This window comes from Zeugodacus cucurbitae, chromosome 6, assembly GCF_028554725.1.
Source record: "Zeugodacus cucurbitae isolate PBARC_wt_2022May chromosome 6, idZeuCucr1.2, whole genome shotgun sequence".
Classification (NCBI taxonomy): Eukaryota; Metazoa; Arthropoda; class Insecta; order Diptera; family Tephritidae; genus Zeugodacus; species Zeugodacus cucurbitae.
The window spans coordinates 17,598,110-17,620,511 of NC_071671.1; the positions used below are offsets into that span (position 1 = coordinate 17,598,110).

Here is a 22,402-nt window from a genome sequence, read left to right on the forward strand (position 1 = left end):
ACAAAAACAATATACTAAAACAAAACAAATACCTAAGCCAAAAGACTAAATAATTAAATTACAATGTTCTTCTGAATTTGATCACTTTGAAATACGGCAGCACTCGTAGGTCTAGCATCTGCCTTTTCAATTCACCGCCATTTTTTCGGAATTGCGCCGCTCGCTGCTCGTTGCATGTTTGTTCGTTCATTCGCGCAACGACAACGAAGAAATTTCCAATCATTGGTTGGGCTGTGTGAAAAATATTAAATTCGTGCAAATAAACATATAAATAAAGCTAAAAATATTTAAAAAATACTGTACAATTGTTATATTTATCATATTAAATGGAATTATTATGCAAATTGTGTGAAAAGTGCAAAAAAACGCATTGAAAAAAATTGTGCAGAGTGACTTGTGTGATTTTCGCCGCTGAAGTCGAACCACCACCATAAGCGCCAGGCAAGCAGCGAGTAGAAAAACAGCCGCCGCAGTAGCAGCGGATTGCGAGAAACGCATTCGCGCCGTTTCTCGTTTTGTGAAACCGCGAGTGACCGCATTTTTCATTTGATTTTTATTCAGTTAACATATGCGTGTAACAAATAATCCTTATTGAATTTTGAAGATTTGTTTTAATCTTAATACCTAGTTTTCAAGAAATAAGACACTACTTTAAATATTTATTGGTAAAAAAATTATAAACATTTCGCACAATAAAGAATATGGATGTATCCAAATTGGATAAGATGAAGGTGATAGACCTTCGAAAGGAGCTGGAAACGCGTGGTCTTGATACTAAAGGTGTTAAAGCGGTATTGGTGGAGCGTTTAAGGGCTTTTCTAGAAGATGGCATTGGTGAGTTTTCTTGTAAAATATAAGGTTATAACTGTGTAGGATTTGACATTTTTTCAACACTTTTATAACGAACTGATTCAATTGTTGATATGATACATCTTTATATTGTGTGTTAATGCGTCAAATAGAAATAAATACAATTGAACTTCCATAACTAAAACTCTTGAATTGGCAATAGAAGTCAAATTTCATACAAATTAACTTCCGTAACTCGGAAGTCTCTCTAACTCGATTTTTTTTTTTGGATTATGGCGATTCGAGCTAGGGAATTTCCACTGTGATTAATTATTTTCCAAATTTTTAAATAATATATATTTTTCTGCAGGTGCTGCCCCAGGTACACCAGGAACTCCAGGTAGAAGATGTCGTCGTACTCGCTCGATGACCCGTTCTCCTTCACCTTCACCAGTAAAAGTAGCAGCAGTGGAGCCGAATTTAGAGACACTAGCTGAAGAGGAAGATAATGGTAACTCCGAAGACGTCCCTGCAAAAGAAGATGTCAAGGAGATTATCAGCGAAGCAGAAGTTATAGAGGAACAAAATCAAGAGCAAGAGCCAGAGCCAGAAGAAAACGATGTGGAGGAGCATATAGAATCTGAAGCCGTTGAAAAAATTGAACAGAATGGAGAAGAATCAAAAGAAGAGGTTGTTGAAGAAGAAAATGAGAAAGAAGAGGAAGAAGAAGCAATTCAACAAGATGAAGAACATGAAGTTGAAGGAGAAGTTAATAAAAGCGATATTGAGGCGGCCGAGCAGGCTCATGAAGATAATGATAAACAAATGGATGTTGATCAAGATAATGAACAAGAAGTAGTTCTAGAAAAGGAACAAGAAGTTGTTCTAGAAAAGGAACAAGAAGTTGTTCAAGATAATGAACAAAAAGTTGATCAAGATGATAGGCAAGAAGAAAAAGAAGTTAAAGAGGATACAGAAAAAAATAATGAAAAGAACTTGGAAAAAAGTAAAACAGCAGTTAACCGTGAAAAACGTACGCATTCACCTTCACATTCCAAAGAACATCATGATCGTTCTCATTCCCGCTCACGTTCGCGTTCGCATTCTCGGTCACGATCGCGCTCAAAATCCAGATCCCGTACACCGAAACGACGAAGTGGCGCTGGTAGCCATGGCACACCATCCAAAGCAGAAGAGGCGACAAATCCTGAAGATGAACCTACCATTGAAGACAAGCAATTCGGTTTAAGTTGGTGTAAGTTGTATTAATAGTTTCCAGTTTCTTATACATATTCTTAATTTTATATTTTGTTGTTTCAGTTGATTCTGATTTACATCTACGCATTGATCCAGTCACGTTCACATCGGCAAAACCGATGTCACATGAAATATATTCATTGATTTGGTCCGGAGCACGGACTAATTATGGCGTGCGCGAGGGCAAAGTATGTTTTGAGGTGAGATTGGCAGAGGAAACCCAATTGGGGCGTACGCATCAGTTCCGCGATGAACCCCATGTGCGTGGATTTCGTGTAGGATTTTCTTTGCCAGACACCACTTTATTGCTAGGCGAAGCAGAACATTCATTCGCTTACTGTGAGTCGGGGCGCAAAGCTACTAATTCAGAATTTACGGACTTTTCTAAACCATATCAATTGGATGATGTAATTGGGTGCTATTTGGATTTGGAGAGTACGCCTTGCACCATCAAATACACCTTAAACGGTGAGGATGTCGGTGTAGCTTTTGAATTTGATAAAAGTATTTTGGGCGAAAATGGTGCATTATTTCCACATATTGTGACTAAGGGTTATGAGTACCATGTTAATTTTGCTGACAATGAAAATTTGCTAGCTAATGTGGAGAGACCGAAACGCATGCGCCGCATACCCAAAAAAGAAAAAGTGGTGGAGAAAGAGAAGGAGAAGGAGAAAGATAAAACTGAAAAGCCTAAGGATGAAACTAGTAAGGCACCCGAAGAAAATGATACAAAATCTGAAGAAGGAGATGCTGCTAAAGCGAAAACTGCTATCGATGAGGATGAAGAAATGCAAGATAAAACTGAAGCAGACAATGAAGCGGAAAGTGAGAAGGTCGTCGAAAAGACGGAAGGTAAGAAAAGTTCACGTGAATTTAAGGATTTTTTGTACAAAAAGTTGTATGTAATAGGGGTGGTTGTACGCTATTGTTGTGTAAATTATTTAAATGTAGATTAAATACCTGTATTTCATTAGGAAATTGCTATTAATTCAATTTCTTTTTAGAAACCCAACCAACCGGAAATGTTGTTGAACAGGAAGAACAGAAATCTGGCGACAAAGCGGAAAATGTTGAAGAAAATGGTGATACCCAGACAGCAGTTGATGACAAAACAGCAGATAATAAAGATGGTGAAAATGCTAAAGAAAGCAAGCGGAAGGAGGAAGAAGAGACAGATGGACCCTCACCAAGCAAGCGTAAGCGTCTCGATGATGATAAAGAGAAACAAGAGAAACGTCGTGAATCTTCTGATGACGACGAATACGAAGAAATCATACCAGAACTACGTGAGACAGTCACTCTATTACCCGATTATGAACTGATCGCATTGATACCAGAAGAAAAATATGTACCTGGCCCACAGCGACCAAACAGTCGCAAGGAATGTGAAGTTATACTGTTGGTAGGCCTACCCGGTGCTGGCAAAACCCATTGGGCATTACAACACATCAAAGAAAATGCCGAAAAACGTTATCATGTGATTGGAGCAGATTCGTTGATTGCAAAAATGACAGTAAGTAGTTGCTGAACGTAAAAGTAAACCTATTTTTATTGTATGCTTATTATTTCCGTTTTAGATTGATGGTGCACCACGCAAACCCTTACATAAGGGTCGTTGGGAACGAGTCTACGAATTATGCTTGAATAATTTGTCTCCACTAGAGGAGATTGCAACCAAACGACGTCGAAATTTCATACTAGATCAGGTAATTCGGTATTATTCGGTTGTGTTTAGTTCGAGGAAGTCAAAACAATATAGTTTTGGTGCAGACAAAGCTAACAGCAATATTAGTGAAAAAGGTTCAAATAATTGATTTTAATTACAAAAAACAGCTCGTATTAAAAAAAATTAAAGTGAATTTGGTACATGTATCTAAAATTATTGCTCTAATTTGTATAAGGACTTGTAAGCGTTGTGACAATATAATGAGTTTTGTGTTTGGTATTTTTGGGAAGAGCTGTTGGATTGTGTTTGTGTTGTGTTTATATATGAAGCATGCATTGCAGTTGACTTCAGTTTATAAAGTGTGGACCATTTATGCAGCATATAATCGTTTTGAGCGAAGTTGACTATACAGTTACATTAACTTATATAAAACAAATCTCGTACATTCTCGTTGCTACTAAACAAACTGGCATAATAAGTGAATAGAACTCAGTTATTGTAAGAAGCGAGGACCAAAAGATATAAACCAAGACAAACGCTCCAACAGAATTTCCTAGAACCTTCATATTTTTTGTAATAAATTTATTGAAACTTTTTTACTCATACTAATGCTGTAAGCTTTAAAGCAGTGAAATTGAAAACATTAATTAAAGTTGTAGAGAGTGTTTGTTGAGCCATTTACATAGATTATCGGAAAAAATAATATGTTACTCCTTAATGTAGGCAGCAAAGAGAGAGCATAGCATTTGTTCCATTTAATTTATTAAAACTATTTATTTCCTATTTTTTTAATATGTTTTACCATATTATCCAATTTATTTTCGTCCTAATTAAGCAATACAAATTTAATTTTGTCCCTTTAAGCATATGTTTGCGTTCATATAACGCCTTAATACACACACACTTTTCAAGTTTTTCATGTATTTAACTTTAATAACTATAATTTAATTTGCTATTTATAAAAAAGTCGTTAATTGTAACCAAACTGTCTCAAACAGCTTTGCTGCGTAAGCAAAGGTGTTAGGGCAGCAACAAAGAAGTGACAGGTAAGTTTTAGAAACGTAAGTTGCTCATGCCACTGTCATTATGTATTTACATATATACAACGTGAGTATAATTGAGTTGTTTAGCCAGCGTCATCACTAGCACGAAGCAGCAAGAGCAAAATCATTGTAAAAAAAAGAATCAAATGTAAATTACTTTGTAGTGTGGAGCGTGCGGCAAGGACGCCAGTAAGTACATAGAAGCCAGCAAAAAAAATATTGAAGTACACTAGCAGTGCCGTTTATTGCTTATATTATTTGAATATTCCTTTTGTCTAAGCAATCTACCACTAGATTCATACAAAATGAATGCGCCATACATTTCTTATGTGTTCCATAGATAGAGAGAGATCGTAAAACATTTCACAAATCAATCGTATTTTACATGGTTATATGTGCTGCTTACTTTATTGTGATGAAAATAATTTGGCAAGGTATGTTTGTAGTCTTAAGTTATGCTAGCACTATCGGTTTGGGTTTATATTTACGTAAATATGAGAGAAACGATGGCCGTTAAATTTGAAATGAAATTGTATTGAATCATGTGTGAGGAGGTATATATACAGTACAGTACAGTATAAGATCAGAGATGTGTCAGTGTCAGTAAAAATGTTAAAATACAGTATGAAAGTATGCAAAATGTGTATAATTAGAAACGAAATGCGCCAATCAACACTCGCAACAACTCGTGCCTACATTTATGAAATGTTATTTACCTACTACAACTACTACTACTACTGCTTGATGTACCAACCAAGCATAAAAGCAAAACCAAAAAAAAAATACTTAATTTCTACTACAACAACAAATTTGTCATCCAACAACCTCATCCACATGTGATCATGATTTTGTAGACCAATGCATACGCATCCGCACAACGGCGCAAAATGAAAGGTTTCGGCGACTTCAAACGCATTGCAGTTGTTTGCATACCAAATGATGAAGAATTGAAACGGCGCAACACTGAGAAAACAGAAAAGGGCAATGCTAATACAATTAGAGAATCAACATTAAATAATTTACGAGGTAATTATCTAAAATATGAAAAATAAATAAATAAAAGCAAAAACTTAAGAACGTAAGCACGTATTGTATACAAAACATAAGAAAAAAAAATCCAAAAATATATATAATTTTTTTTATTCATACATATATCTAAAATTCCTAAAAAAAAAAACAAATAGAAAATGCGAAAAGTGTTTGTCTCTTAAATTAATTAGGTTTTCAAATTACATTTTCTGCCATTTTTTTTTTTGTTAAGTTTACATACATGTATATACATATATACTATTTATTTATTTTATTAACAGTTATACAAGTATTTCCGCGCTTTTTGCGCGTTAATACTATTATTTACATTTATGAAACAGTCAGCGTATTTGTAAGCCATTTTACAATATTTTTTATTTTAATTTATTTTATTTTACAGGTACATTTGTATTTGTACATAATATGATTTCTAATTGTGTAAAACAACATGCATATTTTGTACAAACTACCATTTGTACTTAAAAAAACATATATTTGTTTATACTATACTATAATTTTGATGTATTTGTTTATATACTGTACGCGGTGTTAAGCTGCAACAATTTGCGTATGGTTTTCGATTGAAAAAAATCCACATAATTAACACATTTTTAAAATATTAATTTCCTTGTTATCCGTTGACGGCAGCAGTTTAGCTATGAACTGAAACTAAACTGAGTCTAAGAACACAATATTCCTTATGGCATTATAAAGGGGTTTTCAATAAAAATTATGTCTGGAACTCGGTTCATTTAGCATAGCCACCACGGGTACGCTTGCAGAAGTCGAGACGCTGCGGGTTTTCCAGATTAAAACTTTCGATACTTCTGAAATTTCACGTTCAATATTCATGCGAAGTTCATCAATCGTCACTGGCTTGTAGGCATAGACCATAGACTTGATGTAGCCCCACAGGAAATAGTCTAACGGCGTCCGAGACTGCCAATTCGGGCCATTTACCAAACTTGATTTTCAATAAATCGACTGTTTATTCATCATTGAGCAGTAGCGATTGTCATCCACAATAATGTGCCGGTCTTGACCGTCACGAAAGAAGTACGGCCCAATAAACTGCACCAAACCGTAATTTTTTCGGGATGCAATGGTGATTCTAATTTTTCCACTAGACGCTGAATTGTTGATCTGGCAGGATTATGACGACCAACAAATTGCACGTAGCGCTCTTAAAGTTGAGGCCACTGACTTCGACTTTCGGTAGTAAATTTTAATTTCGACTCGTTGGTTCATATATCTTTCCATGATGAAATGGCAAACCTTAATGAAGAGAAATGTCAAAATGACTACTTTTATAACGTCTTATTGAAAACCCCTCTCTAATACTAAAAATCATGACTGGATTTTCTTATCCGCACTTTTAACACACCTCCATATACATAAGTTTGACAAAGTGAAGAAATCTCAAAAGAGTTAATTTTGGCTGGACTTGCGACTGAATCGTCGTTACTTTAAACCGTCTTACCTAACATTTATGAAAGTATAACGTTTAATAGCACAAGTATACACGGTTTTGGATCTGGGCAACCAAAAGTGGTTTCTATGACAATTGATGACACTGAATCCGAATCTTCATTTCGTTTTTTAAGATTGATTCTAGTTTTTGAAATAATCAAGAATTTATTTTTTTATGATTTTTGTCAAATAATATTCATTTTATTAACTTAAAAGTAACATATCAGAAATGAAGATTGGTGGAACTTTGCCTTTTGTATTGTTTAGTATCTGTTTCACGTATTAGAGTCCAACAGTAGTCGCTCATCATGCCTTCATCCCAAAATCCTTGGTATCTTCTTTAAATGTTGGCTAGATCTTGGTGTAGCCGTTCTCCTTGTTCGTCGCTCGTATCACCCAAGTTTTCGGGAAAAAAATCGAGATGGGAATGCAGAAAATGGATCTTTAGAGACATTCTAGCTCTAATCTTTCGATAATTTTGCAAGATATCGCCCATAATTTCCTTAAAATTAGGGGATTTGTGATTACCAAGAAAGTGGTGAACGATATTTTGAAAAGATGCCCTTAATTTTCATCAAACAAAAGTAGCAATCATCTAGCATCTGGCATTGAAAGGAAAAGTACTCACGTTCTCTCAATGACCACTTATACAGCTTTGTTTTGCATGCGTTACAAATAAATTTCGGTATCCATGACTTATGAGTGTCTGCTACTCTGAAACCAAAGTAGTGCAGATACGCATCTTTGAGCGCATTTGTTATTATTTTTTTTTTAATCATATAACTACCACAAACGTATCAAAAACACTTTGAATCAACTTTGCAACACTGTCTCTGCATTTTTATTTGCTCTAATCACTTATTTATAGCACAATGGTGCTATCATGCGAGAACTCGGAAACAAGAATCAATCTTAAGAAACTAAATGCATATTCCAATTCAGCATATCAAATATAGTTAAGAATCGTTCTTATCTGCTCAGATCCAAAAGTTCACCTGAATTTGTAAACTTGTGTAGTCAGTCTTCAATATCTCCACATACGTACCTATGATAAAAACGCAGAGTTCAAGGCCAAGCCCTAACCATTTTTAGTTCTATTAAAAGCCAAGATTATAGAAGAGAAAAACAGTTATTTTCATTATAAGCAATGATTTTATTTCAAATTTGACCAGTCACATGACACTTTTGTTTCTGAACTTTCCTCTTCTAAGCAATTTCTTTCTCCCTTTACCATTTCCGGAAATTGCAATTTTGTCAATTGTCTTTTTTCTGTGTGTTTACCTTCAAGCACATAAATCATAGTCTTCCAATCCATGAGATTATATCTCTCTATTTATCCAAGCGCTGCACGCACAGTATTTTCTAAATTTTTTTGTTGTAGTAAATAAAAAAAATGAATTCGAAAAAATCGTTTGATTATCGTATTGCAATTTATGTCAAACTCAAAGAATTCTTTTTTTGTTTGAAATTTGCTTACAGCCAACTTTACGCTGCCATCAATTGATCTGGATTGGTTTGACGAAGTAATCTACACGGACCTTAGTGGTGATGAGGCTAAGGCTGAGGTGAAACGCTACAATGAGAAAGGCAAGAAGGCTGTGGATGAGAGCCAACCGAATAAACGCAATCGGCGTGATAATCGCCAGCGCGGAGATGACCGACGACATCGTGATGGTGGCGGTGGCGGCAGCGGCGGTGGTGGAGGACGACGTGATTTTCATCGTTGGAATGATCGACGCGTCGGTGGCGGCGGCCACCAAGGTGGTGGTAATCGCTGGGGCGGCGGCGGTGGTGGAGGCGCTGCTGGCTACCGTGCCGGTTTGCGTGATGAACGCGGTTATGGCGGTGGTGGTGGTGCTGGTGGTCGTGGCTATGACAATCGTAATAATCGCTATAGCAATGGTCCACAGAATTGGGGCCAAAATAATCGTGGTTCGAATCGCTATGAAGATCGCTACAATCGCTCAGGCGGCGGTGGTGGTGGTGGTGGCCGTTATGATTCGGGTGGTGGCGGTGGACGTTACAGTTCGTATGGCGGTAGCAGTGGTGGTGGCAGCGGCGGCGGCGGTGGTGGCGGTGGGGGTCGTGACTATCGTGATCGCGATCACAGAGAACGCAATGCTGGCGGTGGTGGCGGCGGAGGAGGTCGACGCGACAACTATCGGTCCGGTGGTGATAGCCAGCGGGATTTTCGGCCTGGCCACCGCGACAATCGTACAGAAGATAGTCGCGGTGGCTATGAGCGCTCGGGTGCGACTGGAGGGGCGGCAACAAAGTACGGCAGTAATACAAATAATGCTGTCGGCAGTGTTGGCGCTCACAGTCAAGCTGGCTACCATGCGCAGGGGCATGCGCAACATGGCCAGTACAATAGCAACAAAGTAGCGACTACAGGAATGGGAAGTGGTGGTGGCAAGGTGAGTGTTAGAGAGCGATAAATTTCTGTGCAATTCTGAAATTTACTTATTGCATTATCAATGAATCTTCGTAGAGCTCAACGCAAAGTGGCGGTAAATGGAGCTCTTATGGCCAGCAACAACAGTCACAACAACAACAACAACATCATCAAATGTCCAGTGGCGGTAATTGGCAACAACATGCGCCGCATCATCAACAATATCAACAGCAGCAACAACAACCCGCAGCACAACAACAATACTGGGGCTATGGTGACATGCAAGGTCAGTGGCAGTGAATTGTGTGTATAGTATATTATCAATAAGCATTTTAATTTTCATGCTTTGCCCTTAGGCTATGGCAATGCTCAACAACAGCAAACACAACAACAACAGCAACAATGGGGAAACACCGATGCCGGTCAACAACAGGATTGGCTAGCATGGTGGCAGGTAATAACTATTGTTCAAATAAAAATATATATTTACTAATAATTATAATATTTCTTAGCAAAATCAACAGCAGCAAACCCAAGCGAATGCCAATGATGCGAACCAATATTGGTCCCAATACTCCTATCAGACGACAATGACGGGTAATGGTAGTAGTGGAGGTGATGGTGCTGGGAAAAAGTGAATATCTGAATATCTTTGCAACAGCCTGCGCAGTGACATAGTACAATTTCAATATATAGAGGGGGGGTAATAGAAGGGAAAAAATGGAAATAACAAATTTTATTGTCGTACACATGGATATAACGCGTTGCAATACACTTACCCATGGTACATACATACATACATACACACACGTAAACAAATAAACAAAAAGTGTTGCAGTGTTCGCAAAATCGCTTAAAAATGTGTAAAGTAAATATATAGTATTGAATTGAAACATTGATTACATACCTTACATACATATATACGACAGCATTGTGACAGCGAAAATACGCAAATCAAATAGTAGCGTTAAATCTATTAAATTACTTGCAAGACACAAATCTTTATACGCCAACAGCCATGGATTAATTTATACATTCGCAACATGGAATCCACAACACGTTCAATCAGCAGCATCTATGTATATGTCCCTCCGCAAAACTACTTATCAACTAAACAAAACAAAAACAACAACAACAACATTAAATACACTAACAAAATCCCGTCATTTTTGTATAATTAAAGTTAAGCAAATTAGCGTATAAAAAAGTATGAGTAAACAATCAGTTTTAGTTGCTTTCTTATATTATTACTGCTGCTACAATTATAATTATTATTTTTTTATCATCTTTATAATTACATATATTCTTCTATCTATGTTCTTGTTCATTTTCGTGGTTATACGCAAATCAAAAAAAAAAAAAATAATAATGTTTCCCTTTTTTTTAGCTGTTCCATTTTTATTTTTAAATTTTAGTATGTTAATTAATATGTGAAGCTCCTTAGGAACATTGAAATATGAAAAATTGGAAAAAATGTTCTTCAACCTTTGCCTTTAAATTATTCTTGTTACACACACAGAAAGCTTGTCTATTATTAAAAAATTTGCTAATTTCCTTTATAATTATCTTTTTTCAATTGAAATGTCGTATATATTATTATAAAAACAAATAGCTGAAGCAATAGTACACTGAAAAGAAGTAAATATTGCATAAATCAAAGAACAATTGAAAATTTAATAAATTTAAGAATTACTAAGTACATGCCGTAAGTGGTAAAACAAAAACAAAAAAAAAAAATACGAAATTGTGTTCATTTTATTTACTTTGTAAGGAAGAATGTTCGGACGACTTTAATTCATTTGCATTTCGTGTTTGCTAAGGCTCGACTCATACCGGATTAGTCAAGACGTCTGCTACGACAACATCCCATGGCTTTACATGTGACAACTGACACCGAACAAGAGGATAAAAAACGCATCAATCCCCAACCAACAGCCCCTTCTGCGATACCGGGATTCACTCGGATTTTCGGATCCCACCAAGGGCGACTTGTTAGGATCGACAAGGTTTAGTCTAACAATTAGTCAAAGACGTTTTTGACTAATCCGGTGTGGTGGAGCCTAAAGTGGTTGAAATTGTACGTTTTTCACAAAGTTAGTTTGTTCACTTCTATAATTTGCAAATAACGGAAACATCGTCAGTGGTAAATATTTGGATTCTTTGGTAAATATTTATAAACACTTTAATATAATCTGACATACAGTAATAACTGCTGTTTTGAAATATGTACACAAATAACGGTTTATGGAAATGTCATAAGCAAATGGAAACAGAAGTAACATTTTCTTCATGCAATGAGTCCCCGCATGACACTAATCACCTCTTTACATACCCAACGATCCCAACTCATCTAACACCTCTCTCCCTTTGGTCCGACCCCATCGAAACATCATGTTTCCTGGGCCTCCCGTTAGCTGGCCTCGACGACAACTAGACTTGTGCTTTCCGTTCCAGCAGGACAGGATAGTCGGTACAACAACAACAAGTAAAATTTTTTGTTTTATCAGAAAAATAATTTATTAATAATTTTAGAAAATGATTCCATGAATTCACTTCACAAACAATGTTGATAAGCGTGTGTCAATAAGTTCCTCGGTGGTTTTCAGTATAGAGATATTTTATATTAGCTCGTGCCAAGCTAAGTCGGTAGAAACATAATTATTTCCAGGTTTATCAAACTTTTGTAGCAGTGATTCATCAATACATGAAATGGCATGAAATACAAAGTATGTATGTATGTATACGTACATACATACATATATATGTACATCACGATATGGCTTTACTTGTATTATATAGCAAATTCTTGAAAATACAAAGCGTGTGATAATAATACGCCAAGTGTGGGTATAACAAAAGGTTATCTGTATAGATGTTTTTATTTATTAAAGATTTCATTTTCTCGAAATTTGTTTTAATTTTACAAATATTCTTAAATATATATATTTTTTATATGACATTCGTTTAAGAATTAATTATGGTTCTATGCGTATACTAAAATTTAATCAACATATATATATGCATACAACAAATAGGATATGTTGCAAAATATTTCTTGTCAAAAGCACTCAAATTTGAATTCAATTGTTACAAATAATTGCGGATTAACAGTTATGAAATTTGCGTCCCAACATTTGCTTTCTTAATAAACAACAAGAAATAGTTGTGTAAAAAGTGAAAAAAAAAACAAAAACAAGTTTCATTTTATTTTATATATATATTATACTATAATAAAATTTCAATACTTTATAGAAATGAATGCCTGCACGATAAAATATTTATGCGCGAATTTTAAGGATCTCCAAAATATGAATGTACTAATTTACAAATTACTAAAAATAAATGTACAAACGATGGCATAGGGCCGCTAATGTACTTCCAGCTTAAGCTAATATATAATTTATTTCTCAGCATTGTATTCACTTTTTGCCCAGCAACTTGTTTATTTCTTTATTTTGTTTATTCATCTTCAAGTCCACATCTTCGATCTTGTAATTCATATTGTCCAATAATTCATTTTGCGATTCGATTTCGCCGCCCAAATCGCTGGCAAGACATTTCAAACGTGACAAATTATCGCACATTTCGTCTAAATTCGACTCCAATTGTGTTTGGAATGGATTATTGCTACGTTGCGCTTGCATTTGTTCACGTTGCTTAAATGCAGTCGTGTCATCCCTTATGCGACTGATAGGATGATTGTCATAACGTTCCGTTGGCGACATAGCCGGTGGCGATTTGCTATTGTTGCCTGTAGTGTCTGTTGGTGCCTGATTTTGTCCCGCTTGATTGACACCACTTTGCGTACTAGGTGTACGCGTCAAGGGTACATCACGATTACCTGATAAATAGTTTTTAAGTCCGCCAAAGACGCTCTTTAACCCATTCAAATGGCGCTGACTAAAGCGCAGTGTTGAATTGATTTCGTCCAACTGTCGTGAGGTGTTCTCTAATTGTTCACGTTGTTTTGCCAACTCAACTGCGGTAGCTTTGCCAACATCTTCCGTTTCATATAGCAAACCTAAATATTTTTTTGTATAATTTTTAGTTATATACATACATAATGTATAAACACTGTTAGTTGTTATCTACCTAAACTGCGTTGTGTAGACTCCAACGTACGCGATTCAATTTCCCTACGTTTCTCCGCATAAATCTGTTGAGGGTCATCGAATGGATTAGTACTCCGACCACCAACAGCACCCTGAATTACACTACCACGACCGGATATTGTGCTATTGGACCGTGAATTATTCAAAAAAATGTCATCATCCACGTCTTCTAGATCGCCAGCATTCAAATCGAAGTGATTATTCACTGGCTGCAAGTAATTATCAGCCATGACTTCCTGGTTCGTGAGTATTTGTTACGCAGTTATCACTTTAACAGAAATTAAACTTTACTTTGTGTTAGGATTCGACTTGTATTTGACTCTTTAATATTAACTAATTTAATGTGACCTCTTTAAATTTGAAGAAATTGGGACCAATGATTTTGTTATTCTCGATGTTTTTCTTTTATCTACAATGAAAATTTCTCTGAATTACTCCCCCTCTTTCCAGAAACGTCAAAAGCAGAACAAGAAAAAAGTGTACAGCTGATTTTGCATGAACTTGCCATATTCCTATATTTTTATTTAAGAAATCAGCGATCAACAACTCTGTTTCTGTTTCTCTTTTATTAACATTCTATTTTGTTTGGTTGTTTGGATCAACATTATTTTGGCGCCAAACATAACATTGTACAATTATAATTTTTGCACTAGGAGGAGGTTTCCATATACATTTTATTTAAATAATGGCCTATGAACGCAGCTCATTGCGCTATGCGCATACCAATGGCTTCACCAGTCTCACATTTACGGAGGATGACGAATCCATCATTACATGTGGCTCTGACGGCGATATACGCGTGTGGCGAGGCATCGACGATGATGATCCCAGCTCCACTTGCCTAGGTGAGTTTGTCATGTGTATCGCTCATAGTGGCAAACGCCTATTGGCTTCCACTGATCGCAACACTGTGCAGGCCTACACATATCCAGAGCTGGACAGTGACGGCACATTAATGCGTTTTACTGCGCCAGTGACATGCCTTCGTGTGCACGATAAATACATTGCTGCTGGTTCAGATGATACAAATATAAAGGTGTTGAAAAGTGATGACAGCAAAAGTGAATTGCATTTACAAGGACATAGTGGGCCATTGCTCGGTCTAGATATTTGCAATAAAGGTGAATTGCTAGCTTCCATATCGGGTGATGGTCATTTGAAAATATGGAATCTAGATCAGAGTGGCGCAGAAGTGAAAAGTATTGCGGGTTTACCTAAAACTAATAGTTTTGAGAATGCAGAGCATTTTGGCACACCCTGCTTTGAGCCGCAAAGCAGCAAGTCATTGGCATATGTGCATGGTAAAGAGGTAATAGTGTTGAACACAGATACCTGGGAAGTGAAATTTACGTTGTCCGATGAACGAAACAAAGGCGAATATACGTGTTGCCGCTTCTCAAAAGATGGACAATTTCTCGCCGCGGGAACAACAAAAGGCGAAATAAGTGTTTTTGATTTTTTGCGAAAGCAGCCGCTGAAAACAGAAGCACCGTCAAGCGAATGTCAATCCATAACCAGTATAAGTTGGAATGCTGCAGGCACCGAATTAGCCTATTGTGATGTCACTGGTCAGTTAGGTACGCTCTTTCGTACAAAAGCTGGAAATGGTGCAGTGTTCGCTGATGGCGAAGCGGAAGAAGTTGACTTCGGTGATATTGAATTCAATAATGATGATAATGATGATTTGGCTAGTGGACTTGGTGCAAATGATGAAAACGGTGGCGATGATGATGATGATGGCATCTCAATTGAGCGTCTCAAGAATCAAGTGATGCGTAAGACTGGTGGGTTTGCGGAAGAAACAGATGACAATACGCGCGATTCATTGCCTAAATCAATACATAGCGATATCGAGCCACAACCGCTAGTTAAAACATTTAAACAACAACCTGCTTTTCAACCCGGTGCAACACCAACTCATCTGGAGCATCGTTATCTGGTATGGAATGATGTTGGCATTGTAACGGCACATACAGAGGGTGCTGACGGTTCACTGGATGTGGAATTTCACGATGCCAGTGTACATCACTCACTACACATACCGAACTATAGCAACCATAACATGGCCAGTTTGAGCACAAGCGTATTGGCTTTGTCTGCGGAAAATGCAACCAAATTAGTATGCATTGCGCTAGCTGCATCCGGTAATAAGGAATGGTCTGTCACATTTCCAGATTGTGAAAGCACCGAGGCTTTAGTTGCAACCAATAAATTGGTGGGCGTTGTCACAAGCATGCAATTTTTGCGTTTATTCACCGTAATGGGCACACAGCGTGAAATAATCTCTATACCAGGGCCGGTGTTGGCATTGGCGGGTCATGAGGATCGCATAATGGTTGTTTATCACAGTGCGCCACCCGGTACGCTTCAGCAACATTTATCCGCAATGCTAATACAAACATCCGGCATGCAGTTGCGTACGCAACACCTTGCTTTACCCTTAACGCCCGAACGTCGGCTGACATGGCTTGGTTTTTCCGATTGTGGTTCACCTGTATTTGCTGATTCAATGGGTTTATTGCAGCTTTATAGTCTTAAGAGCCAGTGTTGGTATCCCATCTGTGATACCTTAAAACAAAGTCAAAGCGTTTCAAACAATTACTTTATTATTGCTGTATCCGAACGTAGTCAAATTATACAAGCCGTATTGTGTCGTGGCAGCTCATATCCAATGACTAATCCGCGTCCGATGACACAGGAGTTGACACTGCAATTACCTGTTTGTGACATTGAAGTGGAGAAGTCTGAGTTGGAAGATGCTTTGGTGCGTGCTTCCATTATGAATATGGAGCATGCCGATAAGACGATCAAAGAAACAGCAATCAAACTTTTCGCTCTCGCCTGCCGCAGTGAAGTGGAAATGCGCGCTAAAGAGCTCATAGAAACTATTGCTTGTCCAGAACTCTTGCTCTTAGCAGTGAAATACGCTACAAAGTTGGGACGTATACATCTTTCAGATCGTTTGTCGGAGCTGATGCCACAACTTGAGGAACAAAATCAACGTGAACGTCAGGAGTTACAAGAATTTGAGCAGTACAACAACGTGACACTATCGCCGGTAATGCGTGTACAAAGTCCCAGCTTTAATAACAGTTCGTCGTTTGGCAATCGAATTGCACCAAAAGCAATGGAATTAACACATGCACGACGTGCATCACTTAAACGTTTTGCTATGTCCAATTCGCCAATTACTTTTGGCAAAAAATCCGCACTATTAAATGCTACAGAACGCAATACGACTCCAACACCGACACCAACAAACACAGAGACAATTGAATCGCAAGAAAATATTCCAGACAAAAGTGCTGAGAAGTTAGACACTAACAATGATGAAATAAAGGAAGTTACGCGTACCCCGCTTAATGCAGTAAATCCTTTCGCCGCCAAACGCAAACATTCGGAAATTGATTCCGCCAATAAAGGTGGTGTTTTAATCAATGGTGGTAAGCTGAAGATAACAAAAAAATAGTATGTTGAATGATTGGCATAATTTGGGAAGAATTAATTTTTATCTATGTGTTTAAGTGTAGTATTGTATTTTCTATGTGTTTAAATATATTGACTCTATATTCATACTCAGTTAAACTGTCTTTTATTAATATGTGATTTAGGTTAAAATGAAAATGTATGTTTCAGTTTTGATTGGTTTTTTTTTTGTGGTAAATGGTAAAATAAATAAGTACTTTTCTTCAATGAAATAAAGCAAAAAGAATGATAATATTTTAATTATTTTTAATTTAACTTTCCAACTCGTATTAAATTATTTTTTAATTAATTTTAATTATTGGTTTAATTGTTTCCTTCGTGTGTACCAATTTCCTTCCGTTGTAGCTACAATAATGTATTTAGTTGGCAAATCTAACGTTTTCTTGTGATTTAGTTAGCAACGCGCAACACACAACAAAAAACAGCTGCTGGCGATTAACAGCTGATACATCTCTAATAGTTTACCGGGTTTAATTTTTTATTACATGATTTCCAATTCTGCAGTTTTAAAAATATAAGTTAAAATGTTTAATAGTATACGACAAATAAGTACTAAACAACTGCTAAACACATATAAAATCAATTTTTATGAAAAATGTTGCCAAAGCACAGCTGTGCGTTACAGCACACAACCTGCGTATCAAAATATATTTGATAGGAATGCAAAGCGTCTACAAAAGGAACGTGCTGCCCTAAAGTAAGTAAATTGTAATATATTTTTTATAAGTAACATTATTTAACATTTTTGACAACACAGCCCGGATGTCGAACTGTATGATTACCTCAAAGAAGAGGTTGGTTTCCGTTTGGCGGATCGTATCATCGACATAAAACGTGAATTTACAAATGCCGCAGATATTGGTTGCAGTCGTGGCTTTCTCTCCAAGCACATAATGGCTGAAAGTGTGCAGCATTTAACGCTTTGTGATACGAGTCCTACAATGCTGGCGCAAGCACAAGGCACACCAGGGCTAAATATAACGAAATTAGAAGTTGACGAGGAGAAATTGGATGTAATGTAACAGCTTAAATACTCCAAAAATTAAAAGTTTTTCATATTTGTATAAATTTTTTACAGTTTCCGGACAACTCATTAGACTTAGTAATATCCAGTTTGAGTTTGCACTGGGTCAATGATCTACCAGGTTGTTTTACAAAAGTAATGCGTAGCTTAAAACCGGATGGTGTATTTATAGCATCATTGTTCGGTGGCGATACATTATATGAGCTACGCTCATCACTACAATTAGCTGAAATCGAGCGTAAAGGTGGACTCGCGCCACATATTTCGCCATTCACACAGGTTTAATTTACTCATTTTACATTAGACAACATTTTGTAAACCAAATATAATTTTACATACATATACATAGATTAGAGATGTTGGCGCATTGCTGAATCGTGCTGGCTTCACCATGCTAACCATTGATACCGATGAAATTGTCGTGGGTTATCCCAGCATGTTTGAGCTAATGTGGGACCTTAAAGGCATGGCAGAGAATAATGCAGCATTCAATAGGCCAGCGCATATAAGTCGCGAAACCATGTTGGCTGCGAGTGCTATTTATAAGGAGTTGTACGCTAAAGTATGTAATTGCAGAACTATTTTAAAATTTATATAGTATAATTAATGCATATGCTTCTATTAAGGATGCTGGTGTGTCAGCGACATTTCAAATAATCTACTTTGTCGGCTGGAAACCCGGTCCGAATCAACCCAAACCGCTGGAGCGTGGCAGTGGTGATGTTTCGCTAAAAGATTTAGGCAAAATTATCGAAGCCGGTGGACCCAAGAAAACGTAATAAAGTCGTGATATGGCTAATTCAACAGCATATGTTGGCCAATACGGCTAATAAACTTTTTAAAGAAACACACACTTTTATATTATAGCAAATGCTGTCTTTATTATTGACTTTAGAAATAATAGTCTTTAAATGTTAACGTAATTAAGCATAATATAATACGTACTATGTATATTTGTAGACGTACATATGCATACAAAGTGTTGTAATTTTTTCTTTTATAAAGTGTTATTTTTTGTTTTTGTTTTTCTCTTTGTTTGCTTTGAAGTTTTTGAAAAAAAAAAAATAAACATTAGCGAGTATCACTTTGGTTGAATATGAATTTTTTGCTTGTTTTCTTTTAGACGACAATTTAAAAATAAATATTTCTTTATATTCAAACATATATACATGTAACATTGTGTATGTACATACATGTATATGTACATAACTGAACTATTGTTGCATGTTGTAAGCATACATTTAGCACACTTAGTTACTAAAGCATAAATAGTTATACATATAAATATATAATAAAAAAACTAAAATTACAAATAAAAAAGAATTCTTCATTTTGGCAGTGCCAAGAAAAATTCCAGTGCATCAGCATAGAAATGTAAGAAATATACTATACATATGTATAACACAAATTAGTGTACGTGTACTATTTATAAAAGATTTATATTAATTCCACACAATTTTGCGTTTTATAATTATTTAGTATATTACTAATATTTGCTTTTTACACATTGACTTTTATTCTCATTCGTTTTTTTGTAATTTTTATTTCACTTATAAATGGACGTAATTCATTAACGTTTTTTTTTTCATTTCTCTTTTGTTTAAATTTTTGTTTTGTTTTTATTATTATTTCTGTTTTTGTTAATCTTTAGTGTCACTTGCAGCGCGTTTTACACTTTCAATATTCAATAATAATAATAATTTACAAATAACATTTTTTTTGTTGCCTTTAACTGTGAACTGTAAATGGTTTAAACTCTGCGTTATAGTAGATTTTGGCTTAACATTTGTGAATATTTGAAGTTTTAACTATTTATATGTATTGCATTGCATTGGCTGCTATTTTATGCGCATTTTAAATGCAATGTATGTCTGTCTGTCTGTTTATATGTATGTAACTAACTATGCTTGCGTTTATGCTATTGAACTTGTAAACATTTGGAGTTATGCAATCTATTTAGTGATTTTTCGCCTATATTGCATTGTCATTTAAATTTATTGAAGAACAGTTCAACTTTTGTTGTTATTTCCTATGAAATCGTAACTTTTATGTATGTATGTTAGAGCTTTAAATACATGTTTTCTATAGAAAAATAAATAAAATTTGTGAAATGCATATTTTTACATACAAAAATGCTTAAATTATGTAAAGTTAATAATGTTGAAATTAAACGGGGAAATAATACAATTTTTTAAAGTACAAGGTACACATGGAGGAATGGAATTTTGTTTTAAAATAAATTTTCAGAAAATGTTAATGCTTGCAAGAAATAGAATTGAGTATTGTCAACTAGGTTTCAATCGTTACTAAGAGATAGTTTGCTCTACTCAAACGTAACGCCAGTGGATTGTTGCTTAAGGGGTTATATAAGTATGTGATGTGCGAGAAAATGGGGAAATTTTTGATTTTCTGTAGAGATATTGTTATTGAATACTTGCTATACGGCTTGCGTAGTACAATGTCTAATCTGTAGAATCAGCTCAAAATATAAAAAATACTAATAATTGCCAAAGTTATGACATTTTAGCAAAACGCGTTTTTTTCAAAGGGGCTTGCCGTGACTACGGTTCCAGTCCTTCAGCTCAACTGAAAGCATAAAACCAAACAAATTTCTAATATTAAATGGGAACTTGTGGTGTCCTTGAACGATTCATTGTAATGAGAAAAAAAATTTCTGCAAACGAGGACGAAAAGGTTACTTCATCGGATAAAACGTATTGAAAAATGCATAGCATTGATATGAAAATTTAAACGAAAAAAATTAAATCGTTCAAGGAAACGGCAAATAAATTACGAACAATGAAAAAAATGAAATCGGTTGAAAACTCTTTCGGCAATCCAAGACACCGCAACGACGTTTTCGAAAAAAACATGATTTCGAGATAATCGCGTTTAAAGTTTGAAGTACACTTTTGTCTAGTATAGCGGATCAAAATGCTAAATGCTATAACTTCGCTTCTACTGATTAAATCTCTATAAAAATTTGAGATAACATTCTTAAAAACGTATACTTTTAAGATAAAAAATAAATTTTGTTTCGAAATTTTTGACCGACTTCAACATATACATAGAACCCCTTAACAGCATACGCAACAAAGCCGCCAGAAAAAAATTGAGTTTTTTTTTGTGTGGGCTAAAAAGACGTGAGATCGCTACAAAAACGAAAAATCTCTATCCTTGTCTAATCTTTATCAGAAATTGCTATTTTTTGCATGGGAAAAAGTGAAAGCCGCGTTTTTTTAAGCGGGTCATCTGTTTTTGCCTATTTTTGGCACAGACGCACACTGTTAGAAGGAAAATCTGCTTTAGAATATCTGAGAGATTTCCCGATATTTTCAATAAAAATATTCGGATGCTAAAGAAATGGTTCGAACTGAATTTCGTTCGTCGAGTAGTTTCTGGGTGAACAAAACTATAATGTTCTTTTAGTAACTTTGTTGCGAGAGTATAAAAATAGAGGCGTTTTGATCTGTAAGCTTAAATGCATGGAATGGACTAATATCAAAAAAATTTGCCAAAAATTGGACTTTTGGTAGACAATTGAAACGATTTTTTTTATAGAACAAATAGAAATTTTTGGAATTTTGATTCAATTTCATATCTTTTGGGTCCATCACATGGGGTGACCCCCTTAAGCCATTGTTTCTTGGCGGGGACAACACCACACAGCCGACTGTCGGGTCTATGTAATCGGAACGGAAGCGGATTTTTAACTGGACAAGGACTTTTAACTGTAGTACTTTAGTTACTCGATAACCAAATAATGAAGATTTTGATTTCAAAAAATGGTTAATTACAGTACCTGACAATTGTTGTGAATACTATAGAGTGCTTAGAAAAGGATTTATATATACTCGTTTACAAAACATCAACAATAAAGGGTTAATTAGTTACAAATTGTTGTTTATTGAATTAGGCTGCGATTGCTTACACTAACAAACCCTTAAAAGCACGAATAAAAAATATTTTCGAATACAAGAAAGGGTTGTAATCTTAAAATTATAAAAAAGTATATATTTATGCAAATCAATATACAAAACGCAGTTATTTAAACAAAATGCAAGTGAATGTTAAATCTAAATAAAGCTCTTGTATAACAAGAACTCGAAAAGGAAAATATAAGCGCAA

General features: G+C 35.7%; 4 protein-coding genes across 5 annotated transcripts; 3 read left to right on the forward strand and 1 right to left on the reverse strand.

Moving 5' to 3' along the window:
- The first annotated feature begins 169 nt into the window (after window positions 1-169).
- On the forward strand, window positions 170-11,161 carry LOC105218001 (heterogeneous nuclear ribonucleoprotein U). 2 transcript variants are annotated; one of them, XR_008472027.1, is made up of 10 exons: window positions 170-834; window positions 1,160-2,044; window positions 2,110-2,901; window positions 3,054-3,562; window positions 3,627-3,755; window positions 5,613-5,784; window positions 8,737-9,674; window positions 9,749-9,955; window positions 10,009-10,106; window positions 10,165-10,226. XR_008472027.1 is itself a non-coding variant. In XM_011193319.3 (10 exons), exons 1-10 carry the CDS (start codon window positions 702-704, stop codon window positions 10,288-10,290), a joined length of 3,972 nt encoding a protein of 1,323 aa, XP_011191621.2. In that variant the 5' UTR covers window positions 171-701; the 3' UTR covers window positions 10,291-11,161. The 2 variants fall into 2 exon arrangements, 1 of the variants encoding a protein (XP_011191621.2); XM_011193319.3 differs by having other exon boundaries at window positions 171-834; window positions 9,749-9,938; window positions 10,165-11,161.
- A 1,656-nt stretch (window positions 11,162-12,817) lies between these two features.
- Window positions 12,818-14,186, reverse strand: LOC105218002 (synaptosomal-associated protein 29). The gene is made up of 2 exons (XM_054234915.1): window positions 13,745-14,186; window positions 12,818-13,673 (listed from the first exon to the last, which is right to left on the reverse strand). Exons 1-2 carry the CDS (start codon window positions 13,992-13,994, stop codon window positions 13,072-13,074), a joined length of 852 nt encoding a protein of 283 aa, XP_054090890.1. The 5' UTR covers window positions 13,995-14,186; the 3' UTR covers window positions 12,818-13,071.
- Window positions 14,187-14,297: 111 nt separating this feature from the next.
- LOC105218003 (WD repeat and HMG-box DNA-binding protein 1) lies at window positions 14,298-17,349 on the forward strand. Its single transcript, XM_011193322.3, has one exon. It carries the CDS (start codon window positions 14,450-14,452, stop codon window positions 17,231-17,233), a length of 2,784 nt encoding a protein of 927 aa, XP_011191624.2. The 5' UTR covers window positions 14,298-14,449; the 3' UTR covers window positions 17,234-17,349.
- A 312-nt stretch (window positions 17,350-17,661) lies between these two features.
- Window positions 17,662-19,375, forward strand: LOC105218004 (arginine-hydroxylase NDUFAF5, mitochondrial). Its single transcript, XM_011193323.3, has 5 exons — window positions 17,662-17,947; window positions 18,008-18,263; window positions 18,329-18,553; window positions 18,624-18,836; window positions 18,901-19,375. Exons 1-5 carry the CDS (start codon window positions 17,775-17,777, stop codon window positions 19,051-19,053), a joined length of 1,020 nt encoding a protein of 339 aa, XP_011191625.1. The 5' UTR covers window positions 17,662-17,774; the 3' UTR covers window positions 19,054-19,375.
- Window positions 19,376-22,402: the final 3,027 nt, after the last annotated feature.